The sequence below is a fragment of the Lepidochelys kempii genome, chromosome 8, assembly GCF_965140265.1.
Source record: "Lepidochelys kempii isolate rLepKem1 chromosome 8, rLepKem1.hap2, whole genome shotgun sequence".
Lineage (NCBI taxonomy): Eukaryota > Metazoa > Chordata > Testudines > Cheloniidae > Lepidochelys > Lepidochelys kempii.
This window is the reverse complement of record NC_133263.1, coordinates 14,515,645-14,539,322: the sequence shown is the minus strand read 5'-3', so window position 1 is coordinate 14,539,322 and position 23,678 is coordinate 14,515,645. Positions and strand designations below refer to the sequence as shown.

The 23,678-nt window shown below is 39.9% G+C and overlaps 1 protein-coding gene across 6 annotated transcripts in view; it reads left to right on the top strand.

Annotated features, from left to right (window-relative positions):
- FNIP1 (folliculin interacting protein 1) overlaps positions 1 to 23,678 on the top strand; it is a 93,915-nt gene that overhangs the window by 52,344 nt on the left and 17,893 nt on the right. For 4 of the 6 annotated variants that reach the window (XR_012160222.1, XM_073355618.1, XM_073355619.1 and 1 more), the window contains exons 4-12: positions 8,628 to 8,728; positions 9,027 to 9,101; positions 9,666 to 9,757; positions 12,144 to 12,227; positions 13,288 to 13,359; positions 14,250 to 14,385; positions 14,905 to 15,106; positions 15,855 to 15,940; positions 23,388 to 23,534. Coding sequence is in view for 5 of the 6 variants with exons in the window: in XM_073355618.1 (XP_073211719.1) it covers positions 8,628 to 8,728; positions 9,027 to 9,101; positions 9,666 to 9,757; positions 12,144 to 12,227; positions 13,288 to 13,359; positions 14,250 to 14,385; positions 14,905 to 15,106; positions 15,855 to 15,940; positions 23,388 to 23,534 (995 nt within the window). In the remaining variant the exon portion in view is untranslated. Of the gene's footprint in view, positions 1 to 8,627; positions 8,729 to 9,026; positions 9,102 to 9,665; positions 9,758 to 12,084; positions 12,228 to 13,287; positions 13,360 to 14,249; positions 14,386 to 14,904; positions 15,107 to 15,854; positions 15,941 to 23,387; positions 23,535 to 23,678 lie in introns of those variants that run through there. The other 2 variants (XM_073355620.1, XM_073355621.1) reach the window with 2 other exon arrangements.

The following is a 23,678-nucleotide window of genomic DNA, read 5'->3' as shown; positions in this document are numbered from 1 at the left end:
AAGGAAGAGCTGTTCCATTTCTCTTGGTGTGCTTCCTCTGGCACAACATAACCCCCACAGTGTCCTGTGTAACCAGGAGAACATTATGCTCACCAATGTCTCGACCTACAGCTACTTATTTCTCTTCTCCATTGGGCAGGCTGTGTACAAACACTGATTAGCACTGGAGAATAAAGGTGTCTATATATATATGTAGTATGTGCAGCCTTTGCAGTTGCGAAGTGGAAGTCCCAATAACATAATGCTAATAGCACTTTTTATGATAGTTTTATTTAAATGTATGTGACTGTGATGTAGGTGATTTAGAAGATGAAATATGGTGCTGTGTGGTATTCTGATTATGCTCCATCTAAAGCACTCACAAATGTCTCTAGAATACATTCAGATGCTTCTAAATAAGGTCTGATATTGCTAATGGTTACTTGCCGATGACTTCCCATAGTAGAATGTACTGTACCTGGTAGTGTTTGCAGGATCTTACTTGAGTATTTTTTTTCTCATCCAGGCTGAAGGTTTGTTTGATCATGAGACCTGGGTTTTACAACTGTGTTGCAATTCTGTTTATATGTGTAGAAGGTTATTTTGTGCAATATGTGCCGTAAATAGACCTAGGAAATGATATAAATTTACCGGACAGAAATGTGATTTCCAAATCATGCAAATATTACTGACTCTAATATGCTAATGTGTCATAACGAACACTTGCAATTTATTTATGATCTGTTTTTATGTGCGCTCATAAATTTGACCAAGGGTACTGGTTTGTTTCCAAGTCATCATTCCCTAGAGTCGTGCCCTTTTGCCATATGCTCTTCAGTTATTACTCATATGAGTTTTTAATTTTTAACCCCTTTTCTTGGCTGATTGCACTTCACTTTGGTCTTTGGTGACCTCTGTTTTCTAGAACTTGGACGCCCAGGTGGTTGAACAGCAGCAAGGTTCTCACAATAAATGTAGGCATCTGTGGTAATGCCAGGTACCTCATTAGGCACATATGAAGGCCAAACCCCAAAGCAGGGTGTCTCATGAGTATCTTTGTCTTTGGCAGTGCCTTTTCCAGATCTTGCAGGGGAAAGACAAAACCCTGTAATTAGGTTTGAAATGAGCGGCTTTTCACTTTTCATGATTTTTGATGATGATGATGATAATAAGAATACATTTTTGTCTAAGTATTTTCCCCTCAGTTTTTATAGACTTAAATTTTCACAGGCAGAAAATTAAAACCAAACAATCCTCAAATGCCTTATACTTATTCAAAACTCCCGCAATTTATATCCATAGATAAAAATGATCATAATTGGGCCTAATAGTTTGTACTGATCATTATTCAGTGTTCCATGTACACAAGTACTTTGTAAAAAAGGACTTTTTTAGAGCCACACTCACATTTTTTAGGCTCTTGGGTGATATTTATTGATTAAAATCTAATCTTTCCTAGACTACCTACAATGCACCTGGCCAGTTAGGCAATATGATAGAATGGGAATTTATCCATGATCCTGGTAGCGATCAGTTTTTTGCCGTGACACATGAAGATTAATAGTTCTTGTAATTATATCCTCATTTTTATAGTCGTAGTTGCTATTTTTATTCATGCCCCATCTTTTTTGTGCTCCTGGAGTGATAGTGAGTTGCAAAAGTTAGGTATTCTGACCTTAGTAATGGATCCTTTTTGCAAACTGCTTTGAAGATTCAAAGAGCTAAGTAATGGAAAGTGTTATGTTTTAAATGAGTTGTCTTTGAGTTTCATAGTATCTCCTTGTTCTTATTTCAATGGGTAGGGTAAGTAGAAGAATCCAGTGGCCTTCTTTACATATTCATTATTTCTGGTGGGGATCTGGAGGCCTGGATTCTATTTCTGATTCTGCCACTAGCTCACTCTGTGACATTGGGAAAGTCATTTAGATTTAGGCCAAACTTAGTTGTTACCTAAACCCATATTTAGTCACCTAAATAATTAGTCTAACTTTTCCCAGAGGGTACACAAACCCATGCTTAGTACTCTGTGAATATCAGCACACTTAAGTATCTAATTTTAAGCACCCACATTTGCAAATGTTGTTCTAAATTCTTTGCTCCGCCATCTGGAGTTGACAAAGTCAAAGGATGTGGCTTGTTGTTGTTTTGCCTAGTGCCCAAATGCAGCAGCTCTGAAGTGTCTGAGCTCTGGGGGTCCTTGTGGCATTTAATTTAGTCAGGGTCAGGCACAGCTAGTGGGGAGTCAGTGCTAAATTCTGGAAGGTTAATGGGCAGAGGAACTGCCAGCAAAAGAGAACATGAGTAAAAAAGTGACCCTGCTTACTTATGCATACGATTGGAAAGACAGCACATAGATGAGAGGAAAGAGTGGCATGAGTTTCTGTCAGCTGCAAAAACATCTTCAGTTGATCAGCCTAGGTAACTTTTTAATTTTAGTCTGAAGATTTTTGCTTGCTGTGTGCAGTACTTTATCTAGCATATGATGTTACATGACATTCCTCCTTTGTGCTCAATCAGTATCGCTAATGGCAAACTCTCACCAGTCAAGTAACAGGAAATGCATGATTACTCATGGCATCATGTGCTCTTTCCTTGTACTGAAGGAGACGATCAGCACAATAACAATAGACAGAAGAGTGTCAAATACAAATTATTATGCACAGGTGATTATGAGTCAATCCTTAACTTGTCAAGAAGCCATTGGTCTAGCCTGTCCAAAATCCATGATCTCCATAGAACGATCAGCAGTAAACACATAGCTCTTCTCGCTCTGATGATCAAATAAAAGAAAAGTTTAGGCCCTAAGGCCCTCATTCAGGAAAGCACTGAAGCTCGTTCTTAACTTCAGGCATTTGTTTCAGCCCCGTTGACTTCTGTAGGGATGCTTTTTGGTTTGGGACCCATGACCTGATGTCTGTGTCTTTATACACATGATATTACACCCACAGAGATGGATTGTGGCCAGACTTCTGTTTGGATCAATGAATTAAAAATAATGTGTTTTGAAAACAACAATGAATTATTAATTGGACTTTTAAACACTCTTCTTTTTTTCGAAATTTACAAATCTATTTTAATTTATAGAAAAACCCTTTCAGTTCCCCTTTTAGAATTCCTACTTAATTTTAAAATCTTAATTCCTCGTTATGTGCCATAGTGGGGGCACCATATTTGTCCTCTGAACACCCCTCTGCTGGAACCTAGAAAAAAACCATTGCTCAAACTCCTAAACATTATATATACAGCAGAACCTCAGAGTTAACAAACACCTCGGCAAAAGGTTGTTCATAACTCTGAAATGTTTGTAACTCTGAATGTCCGGTTCCAAATGAGGTGTGTGGTTGACTGGTCAGTTCGTAACTCTGGTTTTCGTAACTCTGAGGTTCTTACTGTACATTGTGAGCCTGATCCAAAGACTCTTGAAGTCAATGGAAAGACCTCATATGAACTTCAATGAACCTTGGATCAGGCCCAAAGGAAGCAATCAAACAAACTTTGTGAGCCTTCACTTTTATACTTGGATTATTTGGGAAAGAAGAATTAGCATCCCTTGATTTCTCTAAAATGCAAAGATCAGTAAGCATCCCTACTCATACCACACTGCAACAACTTCTTTGTATATTCAGTCTTCATCTTCAGCTAAAAAAGATTTGCCAATAAGTACTTGTTTTTCAAAAAGTACTTGTATACTGTTTTGCTATTGCACTTTCTCCTTATGGTAGTCCATGGTTTCTTTATTATATTCTATAATTCAGTCTAAGTTTCCCCCCATGCATTGGCAGGCATTATATCTGGTATTACTATGGTGTAGGCCTGTCTGATATTAGTGAAGTGTTGAGATTTGTATGTGATATGAAATTATATTTACTTAAAGTAATTTTGAGGAAATAATTTCTGTAAAAGACACACACACACACAAAATCCCCTCCTCTCATCTTCCTTCCTGATGGGGCTGAACTTAAAATTAACCCAGATAAACACTCTACTGGCTGAGAACCTGTTTAAATTAATGTTAGTGAATGCCATTGCCTGCTGCTTAATCATGAAAGTGTACATTATCCTTTATAGCAACACATTTAGCTGGTGCCAAGTGATTTAAATCTTTCTTAACCAGATGTTAAATACGTGTGAAATTCTGAACTCTGGTATTTTAATGCAGAAGTTGCCAAATAAAGATTTAAAAGGAGATGGAATGCAGCAAATCAGAGCTAGTCAAATTATTTGTTACTAATTTAGCCCTATTTTCTCTTTGAAAATCCTTCAGAAATGTACAAATTTCTACAAGTATAATAATTATTCATAAGTGGTCTTACTGTTGTAAATAATAAAAATCATTTTATATTGCAGTAGAGTCAAATAGTCTCAATTAAGGCCTCATTGTGCTAAGCACTGTACATGATTGTTATTATTTATTATTAGGGTATAAGCTCTTTGGGACAAGGAAGATAACGAAGGGAAGTCTAGTACTATGTGTTTGTACAATGCACAAATAGGACTCCATTCTTGGTTGGCCCTTTGGTGCAACATAATAAACAGAATTAATAATAATTAACTGAACAGTTTGTGTGGCAGTAAGGTTTTACCTGAGTGGGTTGCAAATCCAGCTGCAGAACCCTACTCTTTTATCCAAGCGTGGGACTGGCACCGTTGCTAAGAGTGGCAAAGTTAACTGTACTGCAACAGAAGCAGTTCCATTAAGCCATTACTTGTAGGTGCACACAGAGCTCAAAACCCAAGTATGACAGATCTCGGTGAAGGCCAGAAGGAAGCTGGGAACTGGATACACTGAATCCTGACAACCAAATCTGTAACAGGAGTAGGCACACTGAATGCATTTACTATGTGTAGGACGGAAAAGTTGGCACAAGTTATATGAGAAATGAAAAAGTACCATCTGAACATACTTGGTGTCAGTGAGATGAGGTGGGCACAGGGAGTGCCAAGATGATGCTACAATCTTGCGCTGAGGAGGAGGAACCCGTGAAAGAGGTGTAGGAATTATGACAGGTTTCAGAGTAGCAGCCGTGTTACTCTGTATCCGCAAAAAAACAAGGAGTACTTGTGGCACCTTAGAGACTAACCAATTGATTAGAGCATAAGTTTTCGTGGGCTACATGTCAGCTTCTCCCGCTGACATAGCTACTGCCGCTTGTTGGGGGTGGATTAATTAAGTCGACGGGAGAGCTCTCTCCCATCACCTTAGAGCATCTGTACTAGCAGTGTGACAGCTGTAAGCTCTGTAGTGTAAATGTAGCCCAAGTATATGACCAACAAATGCATTAGGCAAAAGTGAAAAGAATACATTCTACAAGCAGGTGCAGCAAGTATTGGATGACATGCCTAATCAAGACATCAGTTTGATGATAGGTGACTTCAATGCACAAATTGGCAACAACTCGATTGGCTGGGAAGGTGTCCTGGGCACAGCAGCAGAAGGCATCCAGACTTATAATGATGAATGGCTCCTTAATCTCTGTGGCTCAAACATCATAAAGATAGGTCATGTGTGTATATTTGAGAGGTGAGCATCTTCTTTGAGGGATGTCAGAGTCAGCAGAGATCAGGGCGCAGATCGTTATCTCTGAGAGGCCACATTACAAATTAAACTCAAAAAGTTCACAAAGATGGACAAAAAGAACGTTATAGCAATACAGAAGATCCAGGACAGAGAAATGCAGATAAGATTCCAGATTGCATTTAGCAACCTTCCAGTATTTTACAGAACCAGACTGATGGAAGTCTGGAAGACAGATGGTCAGCCTGGAAGAAGATGGTAGTCGAGACAGCAGAGGAAGTAGTGGGCCTCCGAAGAGGGCAAAAGTAAGGTGCATAGATTGTTACATCTGGAACATGGGCAGCGACTGACAAACAGAAAACTCTGAAGGTAAAAAAGGAATAGTGCAAGAAACAGGCAGAACTTTTAGAGCAGATGCAAGATGCAGAGAAAAAGACAAAGAAATAGAGAAGAAATTCAGGCAAGATAGAAATGTCTGGGTTCAGAAGAAGGCTGCAGAGGCAGAAGCAGCAGCACAAGAGAGAAGATTTCAAGCAGCTGTATAGAATAGTGAAAGACCTCTTTGAAAGACTAGATCATCACAGGTGATGATCAATGATTCTCATGGACAGATATTGAAAATGCATGAAGAACAAGCCTGGAAAGAACATTTCCATTTCAGATTACAAACTGTCCAGAGTCAACAATCATGCCCAGGTTTGAGAGAAATGTCAGTGCTAAGTTGGAAATAGAAGAGGTCCCAATAACACACAATGAAATTAAAGCAGCCATCAAAGGCCTCAAACAAGGGAAACGCCTGATGTTCACAGAATTCAAGCAGATGTACTGAAAGCAGGAGGCAAAATTCTGACTGAGCAGCTAATAAAACTCTGTAACAAAATATGGGTGAAAGAATAAGTGCTACAAGACTGGAATTCTTGTATTCTTGTGGCATTATGAAAAAGGGTGATCTTATTCAGTGCATGGTATCCCCTGGGAAAAAGTACCACAACTAATGAGTGACAGAAATCAGTGGAGGAACTGAGAACTTACAACCTAAATATAAGACAAGAGGCAACAGGTGGACACAACAGATGTGGGAGGAACACAAGGTAACAGTGACACAATTATTGTTAGTGTAATAAGCAGCAGACACAGCACCACTGTGTAGACTTTGTCAAATGTCTGGTAAATGGCAGAGCGAGATTTAAGGAGAGCTTTGAAGGAGGACAATATAGTGTCTGTTTGGATTTTTACTGGGCACTCCTTCCAGTGCATAAAGGGTGGGCCTGGGCAAAAGCACTAAGGTGTTTGAGGGCCGATTGGACTGATGGGTGATAAAGGCTGGCAACATAGGCAAGGCAAGGGTAGCGGGTTAAAGGCTCGATTGTACATAAAAGATTATGGATAGGGTGGGGCTAATCCATGAATGACCTTAAAAGTGAAGACCTAGTTTTTGTTTGCAGTGGAAAAAGGGAGAACCTGGGGAAGGAATAGTTTGTGACCACATGTCAGCTGACTGTGAACTGTTTTTGTTCAGCAATTTGCTATTCATTATTCAGTGGTCACTTTAAGTCACCTGATATTTTTTTTCTGTTTCTTGTCTGGATAGTTGAAACTTTTTAAAGAGCAGAATAATGAATGACAAATAACTTACTGCTGGTAAAAAGATTCAGAAGGAAAATGATTGATACTAAAATTTGTGAGACTTTTGGTATTTGTGAACTGTTTCACAAATACCAGAGTGACTTTCTGAATACTCATGAACAACAACTCATAGGATTGTACAAATAGCCGTGAATCAAATTCATCAATATTTTATTTCAGAGCATAATTACAAATCCCTTTTTGCATCGCTTGGTCACCTCTAGAAGTGCTTTCTGTACTGCTCTATGTAATACTATACAGAATACTTAAGTCTTCTCCTTTTCTTTATTATTTCTTTATAATTATCGATATTGCAAACAGGAGAAATCTTAATTGGGAAGACAGGTTGTATAGCAGTCTGTTAGAGTTGTATGTTTTGTGACAGGGTCAGATGTAGATGGCTACAGGAGAGTAACAGAAGGCAGATATATTAGCCCCAGGCTAAGTAGATCCCTTTTCCCTGGGTAAGGTAACAGGTAAGGTTCCAGAACAATCAGGAACCTTCTGGAGACAATTAAGACAGACAGGCTGATTGGCTGCAGGTGTTCTAATCAAGAAGCTGCTAGAATCAATTAAGGCAGGCTAATCAGGGTATCTGGGTTTAAAAGGAGCTCACTTCAGTTTGTGGTGTGTGTGAGGAGCTGGGAGCAAGAGGCACTAGGAGCTGAAAGTGAGAACGCAGACTGTTGGAGGACTGAGGAGTACAAGCATCATCAGACACCAGGAGGAAGGTCCTGTGGTGAGGATAAAGAAGGTGTTGGGAGGAGGCTATGGGGAAGTAGCCCAGGGACTTGTAGCTGTCACACAGCTGTTCCAGGAGGCACTGTAGACAGCTGCATACCACAGGGCCCTGGGCTAGAACCCGGAGTAGAGGGCGGGCCCGGGTTCCCCCCAAATCTCCCAACTCCTGGTCAGACACAGGAGGAATCGACCTGGACTGTGGGTTCAGAAAAACGGCTAAGCTGAGGGCTGCTGTGAAGCTCCAAGGCAAGCAATAAGCACAAGACCCACTAAGGTAGAGCAGGAACTTTGTCACAGTTTTTATAAACAAGTTGCATTTCTACAGCCACAGGCAGGTTTGTATGAACTCTATGCCTTAATCTACACCTTGAAACTGGGGACTGATCCCTTATCAGTTCCTAAGAATATATCCCACTCCTCTCCACCCTTTATGACTCCGCTGTGTGTTCAGTAACAACTGCCAGCAGCCAGTACTGAAATGCACTGCACCTCCCATAGAGATAGGTTTGTTCTGGTAATTGTACTGATTGGTTCAGTCCACAAACCAACCTTAAGATTGCTTCTTGGAGTAGAACTTATCTCAGCAAACTATACTGTGCTTTTAAGGGGCTTATAGCGTGTTGTGTTGCTAATGTACCTGATATTTGCATCCATCAGAGCAAAGCATTTTTAAATATTTTTCCTTGTTTCTGTGTTGCCTTAACTGAAAACGTGCTTTTGAAATGCTCAAGTGCATAACAAAATAATTAACTGATTTGTTCTGCAGGGTTCTCGATGCTCCTCTGATGCCAATATGCTCGGAGAGATGATGTTTGGCTCTGTGGCCATGAGCTACAAAGGTTCTACGTTGAAAATTCACCAAATCCGGTGAGACTCATTCTGTTTTTTGTTGCTTTTTTTTTTTTTTACTGATGTCCTTTTCACAAGATTCTATATTGGGGTAAAATTGTTATTCCAGTGAATGTTTCCAATTCAGAGCAGAGGCAGTTTCTAAGTTCAGGTACAAATAGTATTTATCCTGTTAATGCTTTAGACCTATAATAATGCTAGGCTAATTGTCATGCTATATGTTTAAACCATTAAAATCTGAAGGAATATGAATGGAGAAAAAAGGAAGTTTTGGGACAATAGTTCTGTACTGACCTCTTCCTTCTTTGTCTCATAGCTCCCCTCCTCAGCTCATGCTTAGCAAGGTTTTTACAGCTCGAACTGGAAGTAGCATCTATGGAAGTCTAAACACGTGAGTACATTAGAAATAATATCATTGAGTCTGAGTAGCTGAACCTAAGCACTACTTGGAAGAGAATTCTGATCATGTCAGGAGCCTCAAAATTCTTTTTTCTACATCACAAGGAACTTTGTATTGTTTCCTGTGGCTTGCCTCTCCACTGTTTGCTTGTGGTCATCTCCACCTCACCTTGCTTTAAGCAAAGGGATGGAGTGTTCCTTCAGAGCAGGTGCTGGCATTTTGGCAATTGGAGACTGATCCTGCAAGGGGCTGAGTGCTTTTGATTCCTACTGAAATCAATGAGAGTTGAAGGCACTCAATAATACCTTTGGGGAGTGAGGTGTTACAGAGTGGGTCTTTCTTTCAGCTACTTGCTGCTCAGTTTGCATGAGCTAACTGTACAGCTGGCCTGGCTTTGTGAACACTATTAGGTGGTAGGGGGGTTTCCACAACTTTAGTGAAACCCTGCACTAGTTGCTAGTCTGTTCCATTCAGGCTATTGATGAAATCAGACAGCACTGTACCAAAATGTGAATTACTGATTTTGTTGGGTTTTTGGTTGTTTTTTTTTTTTAGGTTGCAGGACAGTCTTGAGTTCATTAATCAGGACAGTAATACATTAAAGCCAGACCATAGTACAATTATGAATGGACTCCTTGGAAACATAGGTAATTTAAAAGCTTAATTTCTTTCTTGGTACCTTTGTTAATTGAATAAGCACTAGATTTTCAGTCTGTTGTGAAAAATTCCATATTATGCTGCTAATAAAACCCACTGAAACAGTAGCAAAGGATTTTATAGAAAGAAACCTTGCATAGATTTGGGGAGAGTAAGCCATACAGCTTAGGTCTTGGTAATTGGACACAGAGCTTTTTTTCCATCTTGGTTAGAGGTTTAAATACAGCCTATATCAGGAAACACAAATACAGCCCTGCTTAGTAAGCACCACTTTCCCTTAATTAGTTAGTTTAATTTTCAAGCCAGTTCTATTATAGTTAGAATAAAATTGGCTGGAAAAAGTTAATTTTAAAACTTTAAGTGATCAGCTTCCGAGATTATCAGTGGACATACACACTCTTCTGCTCTAGCATCCAGACCTCTGAGGCTAATTGAATGTCTTGTTACCCCAAAATGGGGTTTTGGCTTCCAAATAACAGCATCAGTTCTTGGGAACAAGGGTCCATCCATGCCCTCATGCATCTCAATGGGACGACGTTTGTGCTTAACCTTAAACACGTGTGAGTGCCTTGCTAGATCAGAAATGAAGTCATTCTTTTAAAATAGCTGAAACTGCAGAAATGAACCAGCTTTAAATAGGTTCAGAAACATCAACAGATGTTTTTTCCTCCTTGTTGTGGCACACATTTCTTTAAAACTTGCATCATCATTTGCAAGCTAATTGAGGTATAATAGTGATAATAGGCTTGTGCTACTTTTCTTGCCAGGAATTCATTTACAAGGGAAGCCTTGTAAAGGGGTTTGAGACTGTTGTCCATTAAATGCAACCACATTTACAAAATGTGGAAAGTCAAAGTCGTACATTCTCATTACTCAGTATTTCTTTTGGGCTTTGTGTGAGATTTTGAGAAGTGCCTAAGTGAGTTAAGAGCCAAAGTAAAGAAGTTCCTAACTCAGGCATGTTTGAAAATATCACCTTTCCTTTGCAATTTGTATGACAGTGGCTTTTGTCTGGCAGAATGGTTAGTATGCCAACCCCCACCTTCCTGGCCCCCACAAAAAAATCCACAGGGGAAAATTAAAACGTGGGCATTGTCACGGTTCTGATTCAGTGACTTAGGTGTAGCAAAGCATCATAATGATGGCCTTCTACAGCAGCAAAAAGAAGGAAAATAGCTCTTCTAGCATGCTGCTGTAGGGGGTGTCTGTACATCAGTTGGGAGTCGCAGAGATACACAGCTAGCAAATGATAGAGCATTTCAGAAGAAGAAACAAAAATACTGAGACCGCCATGAAACTGCAGGAACTTTCAATCCTTTAATCAGTGTTTGAAGTGGGAACTGTAAACAAGGCAGAAGGAACAATGGGCAAGACAGGGCTAAGAAGTTAATCTGTAACTGGAGCATTTGTATAGCTAAATTTAAAAAAAAAAAAAAATGCTTCTAACCCACTGACTCTTGCCAGCTCATGATATAAAAAAAGTTTGTGTGTTTTGGTTGGGGACTGTTTACCCACTGCTCTTTTCATACATGCCTGCTTTTTTTTTTTTTTTTTTTTTAAGCTAGTCCCTATCATCTTTTTCCTTAATAAAGAACTAAGTCACTTAAAGAGAAGGGAGGGAAGCTTTAGTTAAAGTGCAAACTTCTGAATTTTTTTAATTAATTTACATAGAAAACCTTGGGTGCACAATAGCTTCCCAAATTCAGCTTTTTGGTGCAGCTGGCAATTAACTAATTAAAAATGTCAGTGTTGTTTTTTATTTTGTTATGTATGCAGAACAAGCATAATGTATTTCCCTGATGTAACTTACCTTTCAATAATGAATTTTTCCATGGTTTTAAAGTTGTTTATTTTTTGTCCACCATTCTTATGACTAATGTCATGTATTGACTCTTAATTTTCATGAGCAGTGATTGTGACCTGTAATTTTTCTCGCCACTCTATTAAACTTAATTTATTCATGCTTTTTATTTTCATCATCTTCAAAGGTGGAATACCCTAGCCACTCACTCAATGGAGATATTAAAACACATGTTTTACATCAGGCTAAATCTAATATCTGTGAATCGAGCTAGTAGGTGTTCTTAACTTCCTGCCTAAATTAATTATTTGCATTTTAAAAGTCCCTTTTATGGGCGGTAATGTAAAATTGGATCCTGTTTTTAAAAAAAGATAATATTGGAAAGACAATGTTTTAGTCATAGGTACTTCAGCTTGGATTGTAACTCTTGCTGAGCATAAGAGCTGTATTCTTCTGTATCTGTTGGTCTGCATTTATGTTGGCTTATAACTTTTTTTTTTTTTTTTTTTCCTACAGACTCAGCTCTGCTTTACTAACCTCCTTCTTTCATATGTATTTTACGTTCTGCCGTGTAGGTCTTTCACAGCTTTGCAGCCCTAGGCGAGCGTTCTCTGAACAAGGTCCGCTCCGCCTGATCCGGAGCGCCTCTTTCTTTGCAGGTTTGCAGTGTGCTGTGTGGATAGTCTAGTTGATGTAACAAAGATGTGTGGATTTGTAGTGTAGCCATGGAAATAAGAGATGTTTTAAAAATACAATTGTGAAATTGGAGGGCATGGGGAAAATGTAAAGTGAGCAGAGATGCCTGCTTTTCAGCTTTTTATCGTTTGTGGGAATTTTAAGCACATATCCTCGAGAGCAGTAGATGCTTTAAAAGTTCTGTTCTCTTAATGAGTTTTGTTTTATAGACACTTACCCATTTGCATGGTGCATATTTATTTTAGGAGGCAATATTTGACACTAGTTGCTTTCCAAGCTAATTTAGATCTGGACTTGTTTTAACCAAATTTATAAAAATATGTAGTCTCTTTTGGTTCATTTAAAATAAACAATGCTTGTTTTCAGTGGCTGGGTCTTACTTCCATGGCTGAGTAGCTTTTGTTTCACAGATCTGTAAAATATATCACATTTAAGATTATGATTGAGACACTTTTTATCTTCTATACACATAAGGACTGGCTATGAATACAGATGCTGCTCAAGGCTTAGCTGAACAAGCAATTCACTGTATAAAGTTTTAATAGTAATCCTTTTCCTTCCTCACTGCTATTGTAAAATATTTTGGAAGAATTCTTTATTACATGGTCCAGACTTGTATATAAAGCATTTATTCAATGTTGCTGGTTTATACACGTCTAAAATCTAAGTTACTCTTTTTGTCTTGTACCAAAAGGGTATTAGCCAAGCAGCTAAAGCCCTTTATAAATTAGAATTTTACTCCAAAATCTTTTTGTAGGAGAGAGAATGAATGTGGGTCTGGTTCTTTTTGTGCTTAAAATAAAGAGGCAGACTTCAGAAAAATATGTAAGAGCTTTTCAAATAAATGTTTTGGCTTGTTCAGCTTAGCAGCATCTCTTGGTGATGGGCTTGCACAGAGTGTTGAAAAATATCTAAATTAATGCAATGAGATGAGCATGATTTGGTTTTGTTAATTAACTGGAACACTACAAACAGGGACAGGAATGTATATTCTCTTGCTAATTGGTGTGCCTTATTTTACAGTTCACAGCAACCCTATGGACATGCCTGGGAGGGAGCAGAATGAGGATAGAGACAGCGGCATAGCGAGATCTGGTAAAACCCAGCACACTAGAGAGCACTAATGAATGATTGCTATTAGATATCCATCTATCCTCTTGCCTAAGCCACCTTCTCTGTTGCCTGGTGACCACCCTAAAACCAGAATCCAGAAATCTGACTTTCCCTCCTATAATGATCTGTTTTGAAATGTATGTATTCATTTATATATATTTATGCAAATGCTAGAGAAGGGCACCTATCCATATACTTTAAGCAACCTTGATATACTTAAAAATACCTCATAGAAATACTCTGAGCACAGTAGTACAATTGAATACAATCCACTCCCAATGAGCCGGGAAATTTCAAAACTCAAATCAAACCCCAAACAACAAACTCCGTGTTCAAAAATATTGTGGCCCATTATTACTGAGGGCAATAATAATCTCCAGCTTTTAGAATGGGTAATTTCCCCCAATAAACTCAGGACGCTGGGCCTGTTACGACTGGGGATTTCCATCTCATAGGCCATCCTTCCTGTCTGTTTCCACCTCTGCTTTTGGAGAGTAGTTAAGGGGTTGAAACTACCAAGTTTCTTATCTTTTTGAAGAAGAATTTTCTCTCTCATCCTTGTGGGGTTGGAGACACAGTGCAAGGTATCTGCATATATACAGTGCCTATGCTGTTTATTACCTCTACACTGGAGGGTTTAAAGTCTGTTCCAGCACATCAGTGCTGGTATACTTTGCTGGTTTTACTGTAAACTGGACATTTTTAAAATAAGATATGTGTATAGATAGGAAGGACAAGTCAGATGTTTGAGTTATATCAGATGCATTTAGTGGGGTCCCTCTAACTGCTACCGTAATTTCCCAAATATTCTTTTCTTTTGTGTGCCTTAGTTATGTAGGAAGTGTTTCACTTGGTTTTTCTAATTCTTACAGCATCTCTTAGCAGCCTGCTCATCACTCCATTTCCTTCCCCGGGCTCTTCGCTTACCAGAAGCTGTGCCAGCAGTTACCAAAGACGCTGGCGTCGCAGTCAGACCACAAGCTTGGAGAATGGGGTCTTCCCTAGATGGTGAGCTGGAGATAACGCTGGTTTTACCTTAGGCTCTTGCAGATTCCTGTAGTCTGATTCTGCTCTGGCGTACCCCAGTGTAACACCATTACTTGCTGTGTTGTATTTATACAGGTGTAAGTGAAATTAGAATTCGATCTATGGTGCTTTTTGTGGTTTATTTATTCATAGTGTTTACTGCTTTTTCACAGAATAAAACGGACAACAAATTGCAGGTAAAAATATGGATTCAAGTTCTGAAGAGAAGAAGCCCTGAGATCCTAATAAAATAGCAAACTATTGGCAAAAATAGGTGTGAATTGAAATATCAGATCTGGACTTTGAGATTTAAGGCCCATCTTTCAATAATGTGTTATGCTTTTATAGAGTGACAACACTGATGTTACCAAGGAAGATGATTTAACAAATGCACACAAAAGGAGTTAGCTTAAGTTAAATGTTCTGATATTTAATTACATAGAACTCAAACTGCCATTTAAAGCAATGAATTCCTCAAGCTTTTTCTTTTTCCCCTTCAAGGTCCGTAGAGGAAAGCTTTAATTTGTCAGATGACAGCTCTGGTCCCAGCCCGGGAATTGTTAGGAAAAAGAAGATAGCAATTGGTGTGATATTTTCACTCTCAAAGGATGAAGATGAAAATAATAAATTTCATGACTTCTTTTTTTCACATTTCCCTCTTTTTGAGAGTCACATGAACAAACTGAAGAGTGCAATAGAACAGGTAAACACAGTCTCTTGGGTTTCGTTTACTTTCTGTATTCGATTTTTTTTTCCCTTGCATCTTACTAATGTATCTGTAGATGATTTATGCTCAGTGGGCCAGATCTTTGACCCTGCTTCCTACTAACAGCATAGGGACTCTGTTGGGGTGGGGACAAAGCATGCTGCATTATTCTGCAAGGATCACTGGAAGCTAGAACAGTCCTTAGGCTGCTCTAACTTGCACTGGAATTTCAGCTCCCAGCCAGCTCTAATATCAACCAAGGTTGAAAGGTGGCTTAGGACCTCCTTTGCCTCCTTTCCTCAGCTATACAAGAGTCTACTCTAGTGGATTGCATTGCAGGTTCAGGATCCTTCAGTGGGCTTGTATGGGCTCTAAATAACTCTAGTATTTTTGTTTTTTGCTGATTCCTAATCTTATCAGATTCTCTAAGAATGAACAGTTTTACATATAAATTCGTCTCAAATCCTCTTCTAGGAAATGCTTTAGTAGTGACTATATGAAACCTTTGAACCCTTTTCTGGCTTTCATCACTGAAAGTGCGGAAGAGAAAGAGGCTGCAAACACATAAAACTCTCCCTGCGTATGAAAATTAGCAGTGTACCATCATTTATCATGTTTAAAAAAATGTTATTTGCCTGACTGGTTGCATAAAAGATAAAGCCAAACACATGACTTTGTTTTCCATTTTCTTTACCTCTGTTGCCACGTCTGGCGTTCGTTTATCTGTTTAATGATTGTTTTCAAGGCTATGAAAATGAGCCGTAGATCAGCTGATGCCAGTCAACGGAGCTTGGCATATAACAGAATTGTAGACGCCCTAAATGAATTCAGGTGAGTATTTAGTCTTAAAGCTTTTATTGCTGTATCTTTTAATGTGCTTGAGTTCTTCCAGATCCTTTGTAGTGCAGTGTTTCTCAATGCTTTCAGATTGGCAACCTCTTATTCAAAGTAAAAAATGAGTGCTGACCCACTTACCCTGACTGTAAAAGTCAGGGTGAAAACTGTATTAATGCTACCATTGCAAAGCCTGTATAGGTTTCAGAGTAACAGCCGTGTTAGTCTGTATTTGCAAAAAGAAAAGGAGTACTTGTGGCACCTTAGAGACTAACCAATTTATTTGAGCATAAGCTTTCATGAGCTACATCCGATGAAGTGAGCTGTAGCTCATGAAAGCTTATGCTCAGATAACTTGGTTAGTCTCTAAGGTGCCACAAGTACTCCTTTTCTTTTTGCGAAAGCCTGTATAATTTACCTGGGTGTATGTTTTTGAGAGGATGTCAGAGAGTACTTGACCATGAAAGGGCAGGGCTGTGTGGGGAACAGGTGAGCGAGATTTTCTTTGCTTTACACTGTAATAGAGGGGATGTGAGACATTGAAAACTTTGATTGCCTTTCATGGTATACCCTGCAGGTCACGACCCACTGGTTGAGAAACACTGTTCTAGTTCATCTTTTTCCTAATCTGTGAATAGAACGTAACCTTTCCCCCTCTCAGATCTCTGAGGGGAACCATAGTTATTGCTCATAGGTAGTTTGTTGGAGGGGAGGAGCATCTTTCAAAAAACATCTAAGCTTTTCTTCTGACACCTGCACAAACGAGAGGGTCAATATCAAAACCTAGCATCTATTCAGTTCTGTTGAGAAATAACACAGATGAGTACATCACTGGCATTTTCCTTCAGTAATTCAGGTAGCATGGGGGATGGAGGGGCAAAGAAAAAAGGAATCCGTCTGTTTCTAGTGATTTGTCATCACTTAAATAGGAATGGCAGGATGCCCCTAAAAAGAGAGAGACTAGAACTACATTTAACAAGCCCTGTAGAAGGAAACATTATATTGTAAAAAAGTAGTTAACCTTTTGCTTTCCACTCACAGGGTGTTTTTCTTAGCAGTGAAAGATCATTCATTTGGAAAAAATGACTTTTCAGTTTAGTTTTCAGTTTAGTTTCAGTCAGCAGAATTAGTCGTGTTACTGAATAGCCATGGATTATGTGATATTTAAGGGCAAACGTAGCACAGTTCTATTTTCCAAACATCTCTCATCTCATAATGAGCCAAATCCTCAGTTCTTCATGCATTTGCTTTATTCTGTCGGCTGTCTGTCCAGGATGGAGGGACAGGCCTGTAATACACCCCACTGTGAGTCTTTCCAGCACCACCTGGCCTGCATATGTTGTCCTGGGGGCTATTTCTAGGAGCAGCCTGGCATCGGGAGACTTGGCAGGTTCAAAGGTGGCTTGAAGCGCCCTTAGGCTCCCTCCCTTAGCATTCAAGTTCTGTGCTGTGCTTCTGCAAGGCACAGCACAGAAGAAATTCACCCATGTGTTCTTCCCCTCTAAATAAGTTCTGTTTGGTTGTGCTGTAGCTGAAGTGTAGACGACGTGCACAGTTTGAATAGAGAAGTTGAAGGTTCTCGTCTGCATACTTGTAGGGTGAAAATGCATGTGGAAAAGTAAAACAAAACACCCCACTTTATAGGGCAAGATTGACAGGCTTGTTTTCTGAGGCTTTAAAGTATTGTCAAATGTGATCATTCACATGACACATTGATTGTGTAACCCTCAATGGACACGTATGTGTACTACCCGTTGTATGCAGCGTTTCCATGATGCTGTAAATATTGTTCCATTGCAGCATAATTGGGTGAATTAAATCCAGTATGGATTTCCTGGGGCTGCAGCCTTCGTTTGGATGATTTTATATTTTAACTAAGTATGTGAATAGGAATGTACGCTACAAATGCCCCTTTGCGGCTTTTGGTTGCCTTCTAGAACCTTATTTCTCTGCTGTGTAGGATAGTGGTGCTATATTGTAACTTGTGTACTATAAAAATGTTGTTATGGAACAGAAAAACACTTGCTTTTGGTTTGTTTTTTTTATAAGTAAAGTGTTTGTACCAAAAGAGGTGCATCTAAATATCAACATCTGGATTATTGAGTTCAGAAATCTATTTGGGGTTAAATGGAATATCTTCTGGATAGGCACTTTGATTTCTGCATTATTCAGCAAATTCGTGTGTGTGTGTAATGTTAACCCCACCATTAGCCCCATAGTGATGGCATTGTTAGTATATGTCCTTGCTAACAACGAGAATACGACATCCTTGACTCGATCTTCAGCTGGTATAAATCAGCATAGCTTCACTGAAGTCAATGGCACAACGTTAATTTATATCTGCTGAGAGTGGGGCTCCCTGCTTTACCACCAAGGAGTTGAAAGATTAATTGATGTACTTCTCTGAGGTGAAGTGAACATGAGGATGGTCCACCCGTGGCCTTCTCCTTGCCAACCACAAAAATCTGTTCTGGGCTGCAGGAAGGAAGCGGAATCCTGAGGGGATTATTCTTCTCACCATGTGCTCAGGCAGCGTCCATTGTTAGATTCTGGGACCTGCCTTGTTTTTCCTGAATTCCCCTTCCCCACATCCCTCCGCCCTTCAGCCTTTCTCTATGAGCTTAATTCTGCAGTAAGTAGCATAATGCTGCATCTCGCTGTCTTTCCTCCTTTCCCACGGGACATCTAGTCAATCCTTGATCATTCTTGGCCACGCAAATGGGGATTCCCGAGGGACACTTTGAACAGAGGCCCTGCCTTGTGACTTTCCAAGATACAGAGATTTACCATGAAGTTAGTTTGGTTCTGGGTTTCTTTTTTCTTTTTTTTTTTTTTTTAAGTAATGGTCAGCTTTTTATATGCTGTATGTTAAAGATACAGACCAAGCTAGACTTTAAATCTAATGGGCACCAACTGCCTCTGGCCCTGTGTGGCTCTGACAGCAGCCCATGAATCACTAGGATGTATAACTTTCCCGGGCCACACGCTTCTGCACTGGCTGCTGGGAATGGTAGGAATGCAAGACCTGCTACCGTCCAAAGACACCCCTATGCAGGGAAGATCCTCTTGTGGCTGGAACAGATGGCTTTAGGTCAGCTTTGTGCTGGTATGGCAGCGTCAAGCTGCTCTAACGCAGGAGAGGATCCGGCGCTCTAGATTTTCTACATTTACCTGCCTGCACATGTTCTTATTTATGATTTGTAGACAGGACCTCGGGTGCTATGATAGCACAACTAGGGCTCCCACCTGTTGTGCTTGGTGCTGTACAAATACAGAACAAATAGACAGTCCCTGCCCCAGAGACCTTACAATCTAAGTAAAGAAGAAATTGTGCCCTGGTTTGCTCCTCTTACCTCATACTCCGAGAGGGGAAGCTGTTACCATGAATGGCCCAGACTGAAATTTTTTTCCTGCTGCAAATTGTTGATATTAATAAATATTAGCATCAAACTCTAGATCTACCTTGAATTGTTATTCACTTTAAAACATTTTTAAAATTTTTTAAACTACTAATGGATTTAGCTGTTAACACTGGACTCGCAGGCTGAAGGCTGTCTTCAGATCTCAGATACACAGACACGTGCTTTGTAAAGTAAGCTACTGTGCTTGCATACACGTTCAGATGCTCTCAAAACCCTAAGGGCCAAGCCAACAGAGTGCATTAATAGTGCTGATTATGCATTTGAATAATATCCATGTGGCATCTCCGGGTGTGGTAAATATGCAGATAGCTGAGGAAACATTAAAAACATAACAAGGGAAACACCTCTTGTAACATGGTTGCACCAGACTTAGGCCTATTTCATACCAGTGATATTTAAGCAGATTACATTACTGACGTCCGTGGAGAGTTCTGCTTAAAAATTGATGGTGCAGTATGGCCCCTTGCATTATGCATAACTCAGCAAGGTGCACGAGTCTTGCATATTGCATGGGCTGTCCCAGAGCAGCAGAAGGTATGGTGACAAAAAAGAACAGACGTGCTCCTAATCCAAAATCCTGCATTCTGAATGTAATATTTTTCATGTCTAAAGAAAATGCCCATTTTATAGAGGAAAATAAAATGGAGTGGGAGAGGGAAAGTGTAAGTGTTAATGAATTTTGCAAGCCAGCAAAATTATTTTAACATAAAAGAAAAATACTCTGAGCATTTTTAAGATTTTCTCATCATAAAATAATATTTTAATAACACTTTGCCTTCAAGAACCTCAAAATGCTTTACATACAGCAATGAAGTAAACCTTGCAACACTTCTCTGAGGTATTATTACCCCCATTGAGAATCTGAGGCACGGGGAGAAGTCCTTTGGGGCATGGACCATCTTTTTGATCTGACTTTGTGCAGTGCCTCTCCCAGTGGGGTTCCTATATCGCTACAAGAGTGAAAGAATTTTCCAAAGGTGTCACAGTGAGTGTAGAGCAGGGAAAAGAGTCCTATAGTCTTGTGCTCTAACCAGTAGGCAGAGCTACCTCCAAAGGAGTACAGTTGCATTCTTAATAAGCATAATGGTTATTTGTATTCTGGTAGCAGCCTGGGCGTGCTAGGTGCTCTCTGCACCCACAGCAAAACACTGCACAGCTCTCCGACGGCTTTGTGTGTGCGTTTGTGTATGTTTTCAAAGCTGAGAAATCTATTATGAGAGATGACATTTTCTTTAGGGTTCCCTGCGCTGCCAGGGACGTGTCTGCTCGCCCACCACACCATGAGTGTCTGCGAGTTCTAGGCTAAAGTTCAGACTCCCCTACGCATTTCTAAATGTAACCCATTTTTAAGGTTCACAGGAAGAGAGTCTCTTACGAAGTGAACTTTCCCTGACTTGTCACTTTAAGGTGCTGATGTGCATACAGAATTGGGGAAGTTTGGGTCTGAACAGCGAAGGGGAGGGGACTGGTGGTTTTAAATGTGGTGTTTGTTGCAGATCACGGCTGGTGATCGATGAAAGTAGGAATATTTGTTCGTTTGTTTGGGAAAATATTTCTGAGTTTAAAGGAGGGATTTCCACCCCCATCAGCAGAGCTGCAAAGCAGTTAATCCTTGTCCTTGGTTTCTGTGCCATTACTTACATGTCTGGTATTGAAGGTTCCCTTTACTGCAGTCACATGCCTGCTGGCAGGTGGCCAGTGGAATCTGATCTGTCTCTGAGGAAACACTATCAGTTGCAGATGCAGCCTTGGTTACCAGAATAGTAAATAACAAGTCACAAGACTCAAGCTCTCCTTTCAACAAAAACAAATATTTTAATATCTTGGTTTTAGTGTAGAAATAGTTTCTTTTTCCTTTGAAACCAGCTGAACAGCTGCAGGGAGCTTGATTTGGTGTTAGTCTGCACTCACGGAAGCACAGAGGGGTTATTACCTACGAGCTCTTAGATTTACCTCTGGCTTTTTAAGGTCTGCTCTCTCTCACGATGTAGAGTCTGACACCAGTTTTTTAGCTCTGTCATATGCAGTCTGATGCTCAGGATTTCTCCCACTCGACTAACGGGATGTAAAGGCCACTGAAGAGAAGGGGCTGTGAATCAGGGCTGGTGGGAGGCTCTCTTTTCATAATCCTGTTTCTAGCCGTAACTCATAAGTGTGACGATTTACCCTGGAGGCATCAACTCCCCAATGAACTGAAGCAGCTGCACTTTGTCTGAGACCTTCAAGCTCTAATGCCTCAGCACAAACACACTCCCCTCCCTACCACCCCAGGCCATGCACGCAGCCATGGCCACAGCATACTGTCCTACCACTGTTCTCTGCTTCCCAGAGCCCACACAGAGCCATGAGAAGCAGAGTGTAAGTTACAGCAGCCTAGGGCCACGTAGACTGCCTGAGAATATGGTGAGCACAAAGGTGTCTTTAAAGCCACATTTGTTCCTCCCGTCTAACTCCCATCCCGCCTCTCTCCTGCCACAAGTGCAGGAACGGAGTAACTGAGACTCGAGCGCTTACTGTAAGATTTTGCCAAGGAAGAGAGGGACAGTTTTGAATGTTACTAACACCAGGTAGAATTTGTTTTTAAAAATGAAAATCAATAGAGCGAATCATTTTTAAAAAGAGAAAAAGCCGCCCTCCTCCCCTTTTCTCAGACTGCTTTGCTGAACACTGTACAATATGTTGGAAGTTTTGACAGGCCCGTTGAGTTCAGTCTGGGCAGAGATTTTCCATTTGCTCTGAGGTTCCTGGCATTGTGTGTTTTTGTTTGTTTTGGGGGGGTTCTTTTTGTTTGTTTGGTTTTTTTCTTTCTTTTCGCTGAGCCCAATTGCCTCAGGGCAATTTCTGCCTTTGAATTCTGCTGTCATATTAGAATATTTCTGTGGGCTTGCATCACAGACGCTCTCATCCAGAGCTTCTTCACTTCCAAGAGATCTTCAACTAAATCTTCATTGGTTCAGCTTTTTTGGCAGCTGCTTCTTGAGTGCGTTCATCTTCCTGGCATGCATAACCGTCAGTTTTCTGGTCTAGAAGTGTCCGTTCTGAGCAGAGGATAAGTTTGGGGCCAATACACTGATCTTTTGGAAAACACCATTATAAGCAAGAGATTTGAGTAGGCATGATTTACCAGGAACTGAGACGTGCATGTCTTGTTAGATGAAAGAGACTTGTTAATCTTTTTTTTTTTGGGGGGGGGTGGGGGAGGAGATAAAGTAGTTGTTTAGTTGGGGAAAACCCAATTGAAGTGGTTAGGCATTTCCTTTGACTTCTTCAAAGTTGCTGACAGCATTGGAATGTTGCTGGTTTAATATTTTGTTTAATGGTGCTGTACTTAAAACAAAACCCATTAGGATGGGGGAGGAAAACTTGGCAATAATCTGAGATTTTAATCTGGTGCTTTAGCAAACAGTCAAAATTCTAATCATATATTTACTGTCCTCTGTAAGACTAAAAAGGTATGGACAGATGCAGTAACCCTTCAGTCCAGTAATTACCTGCAGTAAATTTACATGTAAAGAATTAACTGGTCTGTCTCTCTGCAAATCCATACACTTATGGATTTGGTGGAGATATTTGTTGATTCTAAACTAAGCAGCAAATGAAAATACTTCATAAATTATGCGCACACAAAATTGCCATATTCACCAACTTGGGAAGGATTTATGTGGCTTGAATGTCCTATATAAAAAGCAGGAAATTTATTAAAACAAACAAAAAAAGGAATGCTAAACCAATTATTTGTCTGGAATCCTTCATTTCCTTTGCATTCTAAATAGGGAACCTGTTGAACCTCGACAATGTGCATTATTGTGTTTGAGATCAGTCTGAGAAGGATTTTCTAGTGTTTTAATTTGCAACTGTGGAAAGGTGAATTTGGTGTACTTGGTGAAAGGTTCTTTGTTTTCTGTTGAGTTTGGCTAATAGTTGATAACAAAAATTTTACATTTGACATAAATAACCACTGGGACTAAATATTATAATAAATTCTTTACCCATATGTCTTTTCCTTCTTAAATTTCTTTTAGAACAACTATTTGCAATCTCTATACTATGCCACGTATTGGCGAACCTGTCTGGCTTACCATGATGTCAGGGATCCCAGAAAAGAACCAGCTGTGCCATCGCTTCATGAAGGAGTTCACTTTCTTAATGGAAAATGCCTCAAAAAATCAGTAAGTTGTTTAGTTTAGGGTTTGTTTGTTTTTTTTCGTGCTGTCAGTGTTTAACATAGACAAAGGCTGATGAAATAGCTAGCAGCAGCTAAGGGTATTTCTACGCTGCAAAGGAAGACTCGCAGGGCTTGTGCTGTGGGGCTA